General features: G+C 32.1%; 1 protein-coding gene across 1 annotated transcript in view; it reads left to right on the top strand.

The window, feature by feature from the left end:
* Positions 1–17,651, top strand: part of LOC127702009 (uncharacterized) — a 91,730-nt gene that overhangs the window by 34,200 nt on the left and 39,879 nt on the right. The window contains exons 27-40 of the mRNA XM_052205987.1: positions 489–648; positions 2,225–2,604; positions 3,099–3,213; positions 3,721–3,878; positions 4,204–4,318; positions 5,103–5,335; positions 6,892–7,006; positions 9,717–10,009; positions 11,059–11,246; positions 11,738–12,008; positions 12,484–12,598; positions 14,604–14,830; positions 15,647–15,761; positions 16,573–16,970. Coding sequence (XP_052061947.1) covers positions 489–648; positions 2,225–2,604; positions 3,099–3,213; positions 3,721–3,878; positions 4,204–4,318; positions 5,103–5,335; positions 6,892–7,006; positions 9,717–10,009; positions 11,059–11,246; positions 11,738–12,008; positions 12,484–12,598; positions 14,604–14,830; positions 15,647–15,761; positions 16,573–16,970 — 2,883 coding nt within the window. The remainder of the gene's footprint in view (positions 1–488; positions 649–2,224; positions 2,605–3,098; positions 3,214–3,720; positions 3,879–4,203; positions 4,319–5,102; positions 5,336–6,891; positions 7,007–9,716; positions 10,010–11,058; positions 11,247–11,737; positions 12,009–12,483; positions 12,599–14,603; positions 14,831–15,646; positions 15,762–16,572; positions 16,971–17,651) is intronic.

Raw genomic sequence — 17,651 nt, 5'->3', positions numbered from 1 at the left:
TGTTTACAAAGGCATTGCATTTGATTGTATTTTTGTAGATGTATGTGTTTACAAAGAAATTACATTTGATTGTATTTTTGTAGATGTATGTGTTTACAAAGAAATTACATTTGATTGTATTTTTGTAGATGTATGTGTTTACAAAAGCATTGCATTTGATTGTATTTTTGTAGATGTATGTGTTTACAAAGGCATTACATTTGATTGTATTTTTGTAGATGTATGTGTTTACAAAGGCATTACATTTGATTGTATTTTTGTAGATGTATGTGTTTACAAAGGCATTGCATTTGATTGTATTTTTGTAGATGTATGTGTTTACAAAGGCATTGCATTTGATTGTATTTTTGTAGACGTATGTGTTTACAAAGGCATTGCATTTGATTGTATTTTTGTAGATGTATGTTTTTACAAAGAAATTACATTTGATTGTAATTTTGTAGATGTATGTGTTTACAAAGGCATTACATTTGATTGTATTTTTGTAGATGTATGTGTTTACAAAGAAATTACATTTGATTGTAATTTTGTAGATGTATGTGTTTACAAAGGCATTGCCTACTCCCAAGGACAACAGTGGTATGATGGATGTGATTACTCTTGTGTTTGTGAAGATGGTATTACTGGTGTATACAGATGTAACAATAGGTTAGTATAAATTCTAATGCAATTATTTTGTATCAATGGTTCTGATTTGATGATAGTTAGCGTACAATTCTCTATCTCCTTGTCTGTAACTAAGGAAGTCGACATTTTAAATTGCTGAATGTATTGACATGTAATTTCTACAATAATAAGCAAAAAACTCACATGTTGTACCTAGAAATCTTCTTTTTATCAAATTTTATTACATTCTGAAGCGGTCAAGAAGCCAAAAACTCCCGGGGTTTACGTTTGACGCCGGAAGCATACCTATGACGTCACCTATTTTAGAGGCCAAAGAAGATAACATCTTTTGGCGGAATTTTCTTCAATGAAAATTTTGCACTGAAATAATGATTGAAATTAAATTATGTACTTGTTTTGCATTAGAATAGAGATAACTGTATTGTATTTGAAGCTTTGCGGACGTCCATCGGTAGTTTTACTGTCGCAAATACCCGTTTACCTGTCTCCGCTACGTGTCGCCAGGTAAACTAAATTTGCGACAGTAAAACTACCGATGGACGTTTGCAAAGCTTCAAATACAATACAGTTATCTCTTAAATGATTAAAATACAGATCCTGTGTCCATGCTTTGCTTACAAGGATCTGAAAATGCTCTGTTCTACTTTCTGTTTCAAAGAACCTTCGGGATCCTCTGGTTTTGTCGGATTAATACATGTCTTCAAAAGTCTGAAGGCTGAAATTTTATTGGCTGATGTAATAATTATCAGAACAGAAAGTAAAACAGTTTGTTGTCAGAAGCTTGTAAGTAAAACTTAAACACAGGATCTGCATTTGAATCAAATTGCCTTTTGTATATTCATATCATAGCTTCATATATTTACTCTACTCTTTTAGAGTTGAATAAAATTGAATTAATAGTAGGAAAATGGATTTGATGTATTAATTGATGCCTTAAAAATGTAAACATGCACTTGATAAAAGGAAAGAAATAACATTTTATTGCTGCTCTTCATCTCAAGTAATTTAACATTAAAACATTTTCAGCAGGTTCAAATATAGGAATAAGTGTTTTATTTCTTGAAATTACAGGAAATATTGTTAAGTCTCAAATTTTAGGAGTGATGGTCAATAGTGATATTGTAGGAATGATTGTTAATTCTGAAATTGGGAGTATGATTGATACTTCAAAAATTGTAGAAATAATTGCTTATTCCTAAAATTTTAGGAGTAATTGTTAACTCTGAAATTGTAAGAGTAATTGTTAACTCTGAAATTGTAAGAGTAATTATTAATTCTGAAATTGTAGGAATAATTTTTAAATTAGAAATTAAAGGAATACTTTGAAATTCTGAAATTGTAGAATGAATCGGTTATTCTAAAATTGTAGAAATTATTGATAATTCCTGAAATTGTAGGTTTACTAGTTAATCTGAAATTGTACATTAAATTGTTAATTCTGTAATTGTAGGTCTGGAGTAGTTGTTACTTCTGAAGTTATTGGACTAATTGTTAAATATAAAGTTGTTGGAATAATGGTTAATTCTGAAATTGTAGGAATAATTGCCATTCCTTTGATTCAAAATTGACGTATTAATATACATATGATCTATTGTAGATGCCCTACATTTGCACAACAGTCAGATCCAAGCTGCACATTACAGCCTGATCCTACAGATCCACTGTGTTGTAAAGTTCCTGTATGTACACCAATACCAGGTCAGACACCAATACCGGGTCATACTTATCCACCATACCAAACACAGCCACCAAAGATTTTCTCTGGTGGTGTTGCTACCCCCGCTCCAACACAAAGAACAACTCAAAGACCTAATATTAACGTTAATCCAAAAGTGACACCAACATTCTACCCACCAGTTACCGTAACTTATAGGCCAGGAGAAACTCCCAGACCCACACCTTATCCATTACCAACGCAACCAAAAATATCCACACCAGCACCATTACCAACAGTCACCCAACCACCAATATATAAAAGTAAGTATCAAATCTCTTGTGATGTTATGTCTACAAAAGGTGTAGTTTTACTTCAGCTCTCTAGCAAAACAGATATGAATAAATAGAGATGTGGGATAAACATTAACGATACAGTGACGCAATAACAAAAATTGAGAAGGCGGAGATATATACAAAGGAAATAATTAGATAATTGTGTCCAGGAAAACAAAAATTCAAACATAAGCAGGAACGTCATATCATAGAAAAATATTTAACGAAACAAACTTTATACATTGGCTAGGTACCCGTAGGCAATAAGCAATGACATTTTTGGAAATAAGTGTGACTTGAGCCTGGGTTGCAATTCAGAACATTTTAACATATATATGAATAATCTGTAGCTCTATGGGCCGCAAATTGTCAAAAAATATCATAAGGACTATAAGAGCAATCATACCACATCTTTTTATTTTTATACATATATGGTTTGGGTAAAAAAAAGATGTATTTTAACAAATCTTTTGTTATTTTAGGTAATTATTGTATATACAAGAGTAAAACCTACAGCAAGAACCAGAGATGGCAAGATGGCTGCCAGTATGATTGTATCTGTTTAGATGATCAAGGAAATTACAGATGCACAGAAAAGTCAGTTTTTACTAATGTCTTATTAAGTACAAGAGATTATCAGCTAATTTAATATCAATCTGATTAAAATACAGATCATCATGTGTCCTCACTTTGCCAACAAGGATCTTACAACACTCCATCCTACTTTCTGTTTTGATAACTTTTACATCTACCAATGAAATTTCTGCCTCCAAATTTTTGAAGGTGTGCATCATTACGACAAACCCTAAGGATCCCGAAAGGTCACTAAAGCAGAAAGTAGAATGGGGCATTTTCAGATCCTTCTAAGCAAAGAGCAGACTCAGGATCTTTATTTCCGTCAGATTGATTTGATATGGAAACAAATTCAATATTGTATTGAAAACTAAATGATATTATATTTCTGTTGATAGCTTTTATGAGAATATTTTTCAGTTATTAAATTAAAATTTCAAAAACTGAGAACTGATAATTGTCAATATTGAAAAAAATTGATATTTTAGTTACTATAATTGTTTAAGCATAATCTTTATGTTTTCATGTAAGATGCCCAACATACTCAAATCTACAACCAGGATGTCGATTGATAATGGATTATTCAAATCCTTGTTGTCAGAAACCATACTGTCCACCACCAACCTCTCCAAATCCTCTCACCTTAACACCACCACAACCACAAGTCTTTGTTTCAACAAAAAAACCAAGTAAGTCTTTATCATTGTTAATTGTCGAATGTGTTTAGTACTCATTTTTTGTGTTGACATATTTTAATACTACAAATCATATCAATTTAAAATTCCCAAAATTATAGATCTATGTATTTGTAGAAAGCCATGTACAGTAAGTGTTTCATTTCATGACGCTTTTTTTTTTCAGTATTGTCAAAGAATACTGTTATTGATTATACCCTGCTCCAAAAAGAATATTATTCTGACATTGTCCCAGGTTTTATACAGACTTTGAACAAATATATTTAAATATAATTGTGTTAAATGAAACATTGTTCACAGATAAAATTTCATATTGTAGCATACTGTGTATACAATGGTGTACAGTTTAAACAAGGTCAAACTTGGAATGATGGTTGTGATCTTCGTTGTATCTGTGAAGACTCCATGACTGGTTTCTACAGATGTGATGACAGGTAAGAAATCTTACAGTAATGGTCATGAATTTTTGTATTTTCAGAATTTTTCTACTTATTAATACCTAACATGTTAAGTGTTTGGTTTTTTTGTTTACACACTGTGGATACATACATATTCGTGTGATACCAATTTTCAATGTTCAGTGAAGTACAATTTTTCTATAGGCTTGACTCTGTAAAACCACAAAAATTAAATATTCACGAATATACAATTTGTTCTTAATCCACGAAAATTGGTACCCACAAATAACAATGAATCCTCAGTTTATAAGTTCTCTTCATTCATCAATTCTTTATGTCTTTTTTAAAAGCATTCAATGCTGTTTCATAAAACTTAAAGATATTCCATATTCAATCATGTCAATTAATGTTGTCTAATATGTAAAACATAATCTGTGATATTCTTTTTTTTAAATTTTTTATCAAGTCAGGTTTCAAAAAGTACTAGCCAGCCAGAAAGAAAAACACACACAAAATAAAAAAGAAACATATTATTAACTAAGCATGCCATTTGTGAACAGTAAATTTATCCTTTCATATTTTATTTGAAACCAAACAGAGATTTACTTTATAGGAAAAACATTTGAGTATAAAAGTTTAATTGTCTCCTTAAAAATACAATGGATTTTCAAAAGATTTTTTTTGTTTGTGTTTAAAAACAATCCAAACACATACCACAAAACAGATGTAACATGAAGACTTGACCACAAAAAAATGACAAGGAATAAAATGTATTAAGCAGGACAAGTTGATTATCTGATAGTATTATTTTATTTTGTAGATGTCCACAATGGCCACAGTTACCACAAGGATGCAGTCTAACCACGGATCCCAATGATGTTTGTTGTAAGAAACCAATTTGTACACCAGATGTCATGACACCTCCTACATTATATGTACCAACCCCAAATCCAACATCATATCCAAACCAACCGACACCATCGCCACAACCAACACAGCCACCAACTCCCTACACATTTACACTACCTACACCAATCAAAACAGGATACTCAGGTATGTTAGAGTACTAAAAATAAATCAATATATAAACAATAAAGAGATGTATTATGATTGCCAATGAGTAAACTATCTACCAGGTTCCAAATGATGTTGATGTTAGTAACTATAGGTGTCCAACATGAACCACATCAACAAACGACAACCACTGAACATCAGGTTCCTGACTTAGGACAGGTGCAAACAAATGCAGCGGGTTTAAACGTTTTAATAGGTACCAACCTTCACCCTACCTGAAACAATAGTGTAACATCACAACATAGAAAGACACACTATAAAATATCAATTGAAATGGCTTAACTCAATCAAAAGATGTATTAACAAAAACAAGTGAACATACACTGAAGGAATAAATTTGATCTATGACACAATGTAAATACAAAATTAATAAACAAGGGGGTTAGATTTAAAACAAATCAGAAAGACAACCATAACCTTGGACAAAATGCTGTTAAATAAAATAACGTACACAGGTAAATAAAAATAATTTTGTTGTAAGGTATACATGGAGTACAGAAGTAATTTTTACAAAGTAAATAATTTTGTTGTTCCTAGTATGAGAACAAAAGTGAAAATTAATGTCATACTAAACACTTATCAAAGGTGGTATATATTAAAAATAGTGAGACTAGATATAACACTGAATAAGTAAACATTAAATAACAAATATTACAAATTGTATCAACAGGTCAAATAAACACGAAAGTACGATTTGAGAGTACTCACAGTTATTGAAAGCTAGTTAAAAGCCAAAAACAATAAATAATAAAAAATCATGCATCAGAGACTAAAATCAACTTAAACATATCCCAGGGATTTAGTGTTTTAACGTCATGGACAGTCAAAGAAGACATGACTTGTGCAATGCCAAAATAAAAGTATCAACAGGCAGTAGGATAGTTAGGAGTTAACCTGTTAATAAATATGTATAATGTAATATATAGATAGAGTAATCTCTATATAGAAAATGAACGTGAATGTGTATTTATACATCCCAAAAAACCGTTTGAAAAGAATACAAATTTAGTTATGTTTTAATTTGCTGATAACAAAATCGATATTTGTGCCAATGTAAACTATATTCAAAGATCTAATAACAACATGTCAAGTTTAATAATGAAAAGACTTGTCGTTTCTATGTTGAACACAATGTTTACTTATAATAGATAGGATATAGCATTTTTAATCCAACAATTCATTAATAAAAAACCTTTTCATTAAATGAGACTGTATTTTAAGACGTAATACTTTTACTTGTGTTTTTCTTTTGATCAGTTTTGTTGTCTTATAAAATCTCTGTTCAAGGTTATACCTAAGGTTAAAGGTAAAATTCGTTTAGGAATAATATTAAATATATACAAGTCTGGTTAGAAATACGAAACATAAAAATATTAGCTAAAATTATGTGAAAAAGCCACATGATATGATTTTTTGTTTTTTTTTCAATTTGAACACCAGACATGTCTGTAAGGGATTTACTGGTAAATGCCTTTGAGTATGATATTTCAATAACAATTATCCTGATTTTTAGAATTTTGTGTTGTATTTTCTAGAGAATTGTATGTACAAGGGAGTAGCTCATACACAGGGACAGAAATGGGATGATGGATGTTCATTGGAGTGTGAATGTATGGATCAGAGGACAGGAAGATACAGGTGTTCCAGCAAGTATGTAACCTAAATTATTCAAAACAGAAATTTATTTAAAAAAAAATATTTTCCATCATGCTTTGATAAATTAAAAGATGGTTGCTGCTTACAGGAAGCTTCCTGATGAATTAAAAGATGGTTGCTGCTTACAGGAAATTCTTGATAAATTAAAAGGTGCTTACAGGAAGCTTCTGAACCCAGGTTTCTTAAAACTGAATTGAAGTCATCTACTGTAAATTCAGAAATTATTGTGATGTTTTTATTATTGCGAAAAATGCGACAGGGTTATAATTGCAATAATTTAAACTCGCATTTTGAAATTTTAAAAATTAAACAGGATTTTTCTCAATATCGCAAACATTAAAATCGCATTTTAGTCTAAAATGACAAAGTCCCAATAATAAATGCATGCAATAATTTCTGAATTTACAGTATTCAAAAAAAAAAATTGGATACTATCATGACTGGTTGAGAATTATAGAATTCAAATGACCAAAATCATGCCTTCTTTGTTGAAGCCACAATTCAGGCCTCCTTTCCTCATTTATGACTTGTTACAGTCGATTCCAACGAGTGTGTAGCTAAAGGTAGAATCTTTGGTTAGCTTCCTTGCTAGCTCAACCATGAAGTCATTATTAGGTAAGGTACATCCAGCCTTTGGGTGGAGTCAATAGTTAAGCAGAGAACCAATCAGAATTAAGTGACAGAATATAAACATTGTAAAACTAGTTTTACAAGTCAGTTTAAAAATAAGTTTTCAATCTAAATTTAAAATTTAATGATAATTATAAGCTCATTCACAAGCATGTTGTAGGTGTGTTTGATGTGCCAATTTTATTTTGATAAATGGTGAAAAGTTAACTGAAAGCTGACATTCCTAAAATGTTTTCTTCTTCGTCAGACATTACAAATAATAATATATTTTACCTGTCTGTTGAATTTGTTACATCAAGTTAATAAAATGTAGTTGAATATGACTGACAAGTGCTGACCGTATTCACTTTTACACATACACATATGTTTACAATACACCCGGACAGGTAAAAAAGATTGGAAGGTGTTCAAAAGTACATATGACCTGATCATTCAATCTAGGTCAAATTAAATCTAACTGAATTAGAGACATAAAAATTGGTCTTCATGGCTGCATTATTTATCTAATACTAATAAGTAAGGTAATGTTAACAAACCAAGTGGATGTCCATAAACTCTGCAATATTTTCAATTCTAAACAGCAGTTGTTTGCTGGGTTTTTTTTTTCGTTGCATTTTTAACCAAATATAAGTACTACAACCGTGCATGATATATTATACAATTATAGCCTTTGTATGAGGTCGATACGAGGTTATATCGACCTAAGAGAAGCATATTGACTGAGGACGAAGTCCGAGGTCGATATGCTTCTCTGGGTCGATATAACATCGTATTGACCTCAACCAAAGGCTACAGTTGTTATATTATTAATCAACAACTATAGCATGAACAATGTAAAATTGGGGATTTCTAGAATCTATTTTTAGTAACATGCTGTATGCCCTGTGCAATATGCTGTTTTTGACCTACAAAAGCTAAACACAACAGTGTTGGCGTGCAAACTGAGCAAATACAATGTACATGTGATCAAGTTTTAACGAATCACAAATCCTTAAAAATATTCGATTAATAATATTAAGTAGTATGATAATTTTTCTTTTCTGTATGAATATAAAAGATTTTAGTTCTAAAAAATATGCATATATAAAGAAAATACATAACAATGTTTTATGCGTGGGGATTACACCAAAAGACATTAATTAACTAAACTGCCTATTCACGGCGTAAAAAAAACGTCACTCCGCTTCTGATTTATTGTAATAAAAAGATTTTTTAATTCAATCAAAGACTATGAAATGAAATTTCATTTGCAAAGTAGTCTAGGTAAACCTTTGTATGAAACATACATATATTATAAATAATAAACAGGCCATTGATATAAATGTTTTCATTGGATGATAAAATAGCGCATTGCTCCTCCCAATTTAAGGTAATAATCATTTCATGGTTGAGCTAGCAAGGAAGCTAACCAAAGATTCTACCTTTAGCTACACACTCGTTGGAATCTGCTGTAATGAAGGTGATTTATCACTTATTCTGACTTATCAATATATGTTTATTTGTTATGAGCAACAAGATAGGTACAACCTGAGCATCTGAGTCCACCCTGTTGTAAGATGGTTTGTGTTGCTGATTTTTTAGTTCTATGTATTAATGTTTTGTGTTTTGCTGCTTATCTGCTAAAAACACAGTATTTAGTAGTAAGAGCAAAGACTGGTCAGCTGCAGTCAGAGTTATGTGTCCTGGAAGGGTGAAGTGTCTTTGTGCAGACTGTTACCTTGTAGACTAGCACATTAAAAATCCTGCTCAGGGTGTCAGTCTAATACAAAGCAGGGTACATATTGATATCACATTAACATAGTCTTATCCTGAATATGCATTTAACTTGTCACTGGACATTAAAAGTCATCTATCATCATCATCTTTTTTTATGTGGCCATGATTCTCTCTATTCTTATTTGATGTGTGCTTTTATTGTCCCATTGGTATCTCATTATCTTTTTATTTATGTTAGAATTATCATCTTATTGAAATGTATGAAACTTTGCAGCCTTCAAAAGTATGTCAAGCTTAAAAAAACCAAGATTTTAGTATGGAAATAATTGAAGTACAATGTAACTATTTATTTTTTTAGATGTCAAGATTACTCAAACTTCCCAAGACCATCTTACTGCCACCTGGTCTCAGATCCACGAAACCCATGTTGCAAAGTAGTACAGTGTAATCCAGTTGTGACTCCTCAACCAACACCACGACCAAATCAACAAACAGTATCACCACCATTAGGACAAACAAACCCTCCGACACTATATCCTGGACAACCAACACAAAAACCACCCGTTGGAACCCTATCTCCAAATGTTAATCCTACACAGCAGCCAACACGAAATCCACCATTTTCTCAACCAACTCCATCTCCAACACCACGTTAGTAATTGTACTATTACCTAGATTTCTTCATAAAATCAGGAATTTGACATCTCAAAGTTTCAAAATTACAGAAAATTTGTCATATTTTATCTCTGTTGGTTTTAAGTGGCTGTAAGTGTCAGGATTATTGTGAGGTACTTTGTTATCAAAATATTTAAATTTGTCACATGTTTTTGTACGGTGGGGAAAAAAATCTTGTCAATAAAAAAGCTTCCCATATACATTAACATAAAAAATAGGGAAGAATTAAAGTCAATAACATTTGAGTTGACAAATTCAACATCATTGTTGGAATACTGAGATTTCCCAAAACAGGTTAAGGTGGTACCCAACACCTTGACTAATATTAATTTGGCTCGTTTAATTTTCATAAAATTTTGACAAAATGTTTACTTTGACCCTTTGACAAAAATATAAAAATTTCTAAAAATTTGAACCAACCACTTCATCAGAAAAATTTCATTGGTTATATAGCAGTTTGACAAACACTAATTTTGATCATTGAGAAGCTTAATATTTCCTGAACAATACAATGTGATTAAAACGTTTAGCTGATTTTTACAGAGTTATCTCCCTGTAGTGTTAGGTACCACCTTAAATGAATTACAATTCAGGAAATTTTAACCTAAAGAACAATAATTATATGGTTTACTCATGTAGGTTTATAAGCATACTCATAAAATAATAAGATACTATAGAAAATATACTAAAAAAGATATTCATATTTTAATTGAAAGTGGAGTGCAATTAAAATCTTTAATGAATTAAATAAAATATAAAAAAATTCTTTTAATTCTGTATATTTTGATACTAAGAAAACTTCAAATTTTCAGATAGGATCCTTTAAAAGAACACTGATTATTTGTGAACTTGTTTCTAGTATAGAAAAAGGACGTAAAATCCACTGAAATTTGTATATCTGAGTATCTGAGAAAATGTTACATTCACATACAGAAATATGTATTACCAAATTATTTTAACTGACCATTTTGATGAAACAGAACTCTGAATTTCTTGCACATAAGAATATTGCACAATTTTTGCAGATGTATGTGTATATAAGGGTGTGCCATACACTCAAGGACAGCAGTGGTACGATGGCTGTGACAAAGTATGTATTTGTGAAAACGGTATGACAGGTTATATACGATGTCGTCAGAGATGTACAACTTACGACAGTATTGCTGCAGGCTGCACAATGGTTCCAGATCCAAATGATCCAGTCTGTTGTCAGGTAACTTTTAGAAATTAGATAAGTTTCAAATTGAATCAAGAATGTAAATATAGGATGTGGCTTGACTGTGAGAATAAAATAGTGTGCAGTTTTTCTTTATATTTGTCACTGTGTTAGCTAGATATGAAGGTATGGATCGATGGGGGTCCTTAATTTCTGTATTTTAAAAAATTGCTGTCATTTTTCTGTATCTTTAAAAATAACGCTTATGCTGAAATTTTACAATTAAAATTTTCTGTAATTAAATGATTTCTTTATTCCGTACATCATTCATTTCTATAATCAGTATCATTTACCGTACTCTTTTGTTTTCAACAGAAATTCTATATACTGTTGCATCCCATTATTCTCTATTCTTAATATTTGTGCTCCTTTTTCTCTATTCAGTATTTTTTTTGCCATACTTCTCTATTCTGTAAACCCCATCCGGACCCTTAAAGATGTGTATGTACAAACCAATTTTAGCACCAATTACAAAATTTTTTCTGTAGATACCATCATGCATTCCTCAAAATCAAACTCCAGGACCTTCTGGTTCACCAGTGATTTTCACAGCCCCAACAGGCAAGGTCACAGGCTTTGGTACTGTCACACCACAACCAACACGAGGACCAACACTTAGACCTAACCTTGTGTACACACAAAAACCAAACCCACTTAACACACTACAACCAGGAACTGGACCAACTCAGAGACCACAAATTGGTATTACATTTAATCCAACTCCAAGTACCAAAGCTCCAACACCAGCACCAAGACCAAGTGAGTATAAAATTGTAAATTTTAAAAGATTGTCTCCCTCCCCCCCCTAAAAAAAAAGTTGCTTTATGTTTGTTAGGTCACTGTTTTCAAAATCACTTTCTATGTATTCATTTGTTTTCGTTAGTACACACTTTTATGAGCTGAGGTAATGTATTTTTTTTTTTGGATACTTGATTTCGTGGTTGTAACAAATTCTTGCTAGCTAATCATGGTACTAAGTAACTTTGTGTCTTGTTGAACCTAAATTTGTGGTTTACCTGTATGCACAAAATCCATACAAAATAGTACCAAATTGATAGAATTGAAATCCACATGTACTAAAGTATATCTTGTTATATACTCTATGATGTTTACTAGATTTGATCACTGTTTGAAATGAAATAAATTTTGTATAAAAGAAAAAGTTTGAGATTTTAACATTGTTTTCTCTTTGTTTTTGTAATCAACTCAATATTTGTAAAATTAATATTTTTAGATTACTGTGTTTACAATGGTGTTCAGTACAAGACTGGACAGAAATGGCAAGATGGCTGTAAATACAACTGTGTATGTGAAGATGGTATGACTGGATTTTACACTTGTAGTGAAAGGTATGGTCAGATCATATGTTTTCGTACACCATATATCCCACTACATTTCATCATCTGAGTAAATGAAATTGAGAATGGAAATGGGGAATGTGTCAAAGAGACAACAACCCGACCAAAGAGGAGAAAACAGCCCAAGGCCACCAATGGGTCTTCAACACAGCGAGAAAATCCTGCACCAGCTGGTGGGCTTCAGCTGGCTCCTAAGCAAATATGTGTACTAGTTCAATGAAAATGGACATCACACTAAACTCCAAAACATATAAATGAACTTAAATTGAAAAACACACAAGACCAACAAAGGCCAGAGGTTCCTGACTTGGGACAGGTGTAAAAATGCGGCGAGGTTAAACATGTTTTCGAGATCTCAACCCTCCCCCTATACCTCTAGCCAATGTAGAATTAACAAACACACAGCAGTAGGCACAGTAAAACTCTGTTTAAAAGAAGTCTGAGTCCGATGTCAGAATAGGTAACAAAAGAAACTAAGCAAAATGACAATGATACATAAATTAACAAAGGACTACTAGCAGTTACTGACATGCCAGCTCCAGACTTAATTAAACTGATTGAAAGATTATGTCTTCATAATATGAAAATCAAGCATAATCCCTCCCATTAGGGGTTTAGTACCATACCATCATAAAGTATATGAGAAGAACATAATAGTATCATGCCAACAACTGGTTTTAGAATAAATGTGTTTATTTTCGATGCAAAGACCCTATGAGTGAATCAATATTAATACCAAAATATGCCATCTTTAACGACCAGTGGCGGATCCAGAACATTTCATAAGGGGGGCCCTCTGACTGACCTAAGGGGGGCCCGCTCCAGTCATACAGTGATTCCCTATATAATCAACCAAATTTTTCCCATGAAGGGGGGGGGGGGGGGCTGGGCCCCCCAGGCCCCCCCTGGATCCGCCTATGACGACCTGACAACAGTATCGTAACTATATCCCTTCTGAATAAGTCTGTTTAAAGGTTTGGTTAGCTTTTGAGGTGAATGTCGAAATTATTGTGCTTTGTATAGAATATTACTATAAAAGATTGGATGTGAAATACCTGAACGTATAATGTCTGCATGTTGATTTATATTTACAAATGATGTCCTTGTACCGATGATAAAATTTAGTAAATGTTTTGACTAGTTTGTGATATCGAAAACCCTGGTGTAATAATTTTCAGTAATACAGAGGTTTCTTTTGTTAATATCAAATACGTTGTTACATACACGAGCGAATCGAACAAGTTGAGATATATAAACACCATAAGATGGTGACAAGGGAACATCACCATCTAAAAATGGATAATTAACAATAGGAAATGAAAAATCATCTCTTTTATCATAAATTTTGGTATTAAGCTTCCCGTTAAAGATAAAGATATCAAGATCCAGGAAAGGGCAGTGTTCATTGTTAGTATTAGCTTTATTTAAAGTCAGTTCAGAAGGATAAATCTCTTTCGTGTACATACTGAAGTCGTCATTATTGAGAACCAATATATCATCCAAATATCTAAAAGTGTTATTAAATTTTTGTATGAGATGTTGTTTCAATGGGTCTTTGCTGATTTTAGTCATAAATTGTAACTCATAACAATACAGAAACAGGTCCTCAATAAGTGGTGCACAGTTAGTCCCCATTGGAATTCTGATAGCTTGATGATATACGGAATCTCCATAGCGAACAAAAATATTATCTAGTAAAAATTCAAGGGCAGTAATCGTATCAAAGCAGGTCCAATTGACATAGTTCTTTTGTCTGTTGTTACTAAAAAATGACCTAAAAGAATTAGAACATATATATTCGCATAGTGACTTTTTAAATGCCCATTTAATTAGATGTGTTAATTTTTTCTTAATAAGATTGTGAGGCAAAGTGGTATATAGGGTAGAAAAATCTAAACTTTGAACAGATTCGAAATCACCAGTATAAGCATGCTTTTGTTGTATGTTTTTAATGAATTTTAAAACAACTTGATTATTCTATTTCATGTATTTTTAGGTGTCCAACTTTCCCAGCAGCTCTTCCACCAACATGTTCCCTTACACAAGATTCAAGAGATTTCTGTTGTAAAACAGTTGTATGTGATTCACGGAAGACAACACCATTTGTGCCCTTTGTTGCTCCAACTCAAGCACCAACATACAATCCACTGGCACCATCAACTACACCTGGCACATATGGCCCATATCAAAAGATTACATTGAATCCAAACCCAACTCCACCAGGTAAAAATTCATATAAGTGCAAAATTACTTTTAAACTTTTGATTGATTTGATTTTTGGTGTTTTAACGCCACTTTTAAGCACCGCTTTTGGGCTATTTCGTGGCGGCCAGAGTGCCCAGAGAAAACCACGACCTTCAATAGGAAAACTGACAATCCTAATCAATTAAGATTGGAGTCGAGTGCACCCGCACAAGCGGGGTTTGAGCTCAAAACCTCAGTGTTGACTGGCTAGTGATTACAGTAGTAACTACTTAGACCACTCGGCCACCGAGGCCCTTACTTTAAAACTTTTAAAAAAATTTGTGCAGTAGACTCAACCTACCACAAAGCCTTCTCTATATGTTAAATGTAAATTTTATATGTATACAGTTATTGGATATATGAATATATCGGCAAATCGTTTAGGAGTATTCATGAAATCTATGTCAAAACCATGCACAATCAAATATTTTCAATGTTTTCTAACCTGAAATGAACCAGAAAGTAAACACAATTACAATCTTTTAAATGTCGAGAAAATTTAGTTTTAAAGAGGAACTATTTCTAAATCAATTATTGACTTTATTTAGTATTTTCCCATTGAAATGTGAATTCATTTACAGTTCAAATGGTTTGAATTTATTTATAAAAACAAGTGCAGTACATTGGGAGAAATTTTGATATAATCCTGTGTTCATGCACAAAATCAGAAATAAAATTTAAACTTAACGTGCCTCCTTTTTATTATTTATTATTTATTTATTGCAATATAAATATAAATCCCTCTAGATAGAGAATTCTGACTCATAATAAGTGTGATCTTTACTATAATTACAGCTTATTGTGTCTACTATGGTGTTCCATACAAACAGGGACAGACATGGGACCAGGGTTGTGAGAAGAGGTGTCGATGTGACGATGCTACAAATAATTATTACACCTGTTTTGACAGGTATGCATTTTACAAAATATTGCTAATATTCTTGAGTTATTTATATCCACCAAAAAATCTTTTTGAATCATAATTAGTAGCACTATTTTAATTTTACAATTAAGAATTAGGACAATTGAGCTAATTTGAAAATTGTGATTTGTTGCTTCCCCAAAAAGCTTGAAAACAATCAGTTACTACTATTACAGTGTAGAATGACTATTTCATGGAATTAAGTATTGTAGGAATTTTGATAAACAAACATTAATATATTTGATCAGCTGCAGATGCTGTACAAATTGATTCAAACTTAAACAGATCCTTACTTAAAACAGAAATTAAATACCGGTAGTCTTTTGCATGTTCAATGTGTGCAATGATTATAAAACCACCAGATTTGTTATATAAACAGCATCAAAATTGAAATCGCTAATTTCGGTAAAGGCCTTGTTTCTTATCAGTATTCATTGCATCTGTCGATGAAGGTTGAAGCCTCTGACATTAACACTGTTACCAAATGATCTAAACAGTACATTTAATACATATTGATCTGTTCACCATGCCATCTAAAAAATAAACTAGGAAAGGGAGGGATGGGTTCCTTTTCTTTAGTATGTTCAATTTAAGGTTATGTAAAGATTTAAATGGCAAACTGTAACTAATGGACTACATTTAAAATAAAAATAAACAAATGAAAATATAAAAAAAGCAATGCATTATATCAATTTTATTATTAGATCCTTAATTTTTATTTGATGTATTAACTTTTTTTTACCTGCTTGATGGTAAAATATATCTTTATATTTTCTTAAATACTATTTTCCAATTTCAGATGTCCTTCATACCCCAACCTTCCTTCAGGTTGTACAAGAACAACAGATCCTAACGATGTCTGTTGTCAGATACCATTCTGTCCATCACCACAACCAAACATTCCAGTGACTTATTCACCACAGTTCCCATACACTGGTCTTCCAACACGGGCTCCAACACCTTACCATGGCCCTCCAACTCAAACGCCAGCACCAACACCATACACAGGACAACCAACTCGAGCACCAAAACCATACACAGGACAACCAACTAATGCACCAAAACCATACACAGGACAACCAACTAATGCACCAACAACATCCAGATACCAAATACCAACATTGCCTGCTGGTGTCATTGTAGGTGGTAGTCCCAGTCCAAATCCACAATTCGGGGGATTTACAAATGCCCCATCTAGTAAGTATAAAATTGTCTTTCTATTGGTTTCAATAGACGATTCTGTTCCAATTTTTCCTGAATTTTTACTATTAATAACTGGATTTGTCCATTATATGTTCAGTTACAGTTCAGCAGTTGTTTTTACTAATGATGAGCAAAATTATCTATGGTTTTCCGATTTTGGTAACATTTGGTATCAAGTTGGGGAAAAAAACAATTGATTTGTTACCTATTGTTTACAACAGAAATACAGTTTTAATTTAAGGTAGTATGGTGGGTTTTCCATCAGGCAGGAAGGACACCCCACACTGTTTTCATATGATAACATAATAACCCCTTAACCAATAGTTTTCAAATTATAATGTGTTGTTAAAGAGGAGATTGCATATTGCAGGTAAAATTAGACATTGATGATTTTCACTTAGTTGTGGAAATTGATTGATTGGGAAAAAGCAGTGTAAATGGCTATTGTGCAATTACTTGAGAACTGTTCGGCCAAAAATTTCGAACTTTAATATGTTGTTTAACATGACAAAATAGAGGTCAAATTCTTTATTGTCTGTCTAAACTTATATACCATTCAGGAGTTAAGTTCCTTGATTAGTTGGAAAACAGCACTTTATTTTTATTACGTGCAGCAACTTAAGGATACTTAATCTAATAGACTATTTTCATATTGCTGACTTTTGACTCCGGATT

Source organism: Mytilus californianus, unplaced genomic scaffold (assembly GCF_021869535.1).
Source record: "Mytilus californianus isolate M0D057914Y unplaced genomic scaffold, xbMytCali1.0.p SCAF_5, whole genome shotgun sequence".
In the NCBI taxonomy this organism is placed as follows: domain Eukaryota; kingdom Metazoa; phylum Mollusca; class Bivalvia; order Mytilida; family Mytilidae; genus Mytilus; species Mytilus californianus.
Note: the sequence above shows the minus strand (reverse complement) of the source record. Positions and strands in the feature narration are given on the sequence as shown.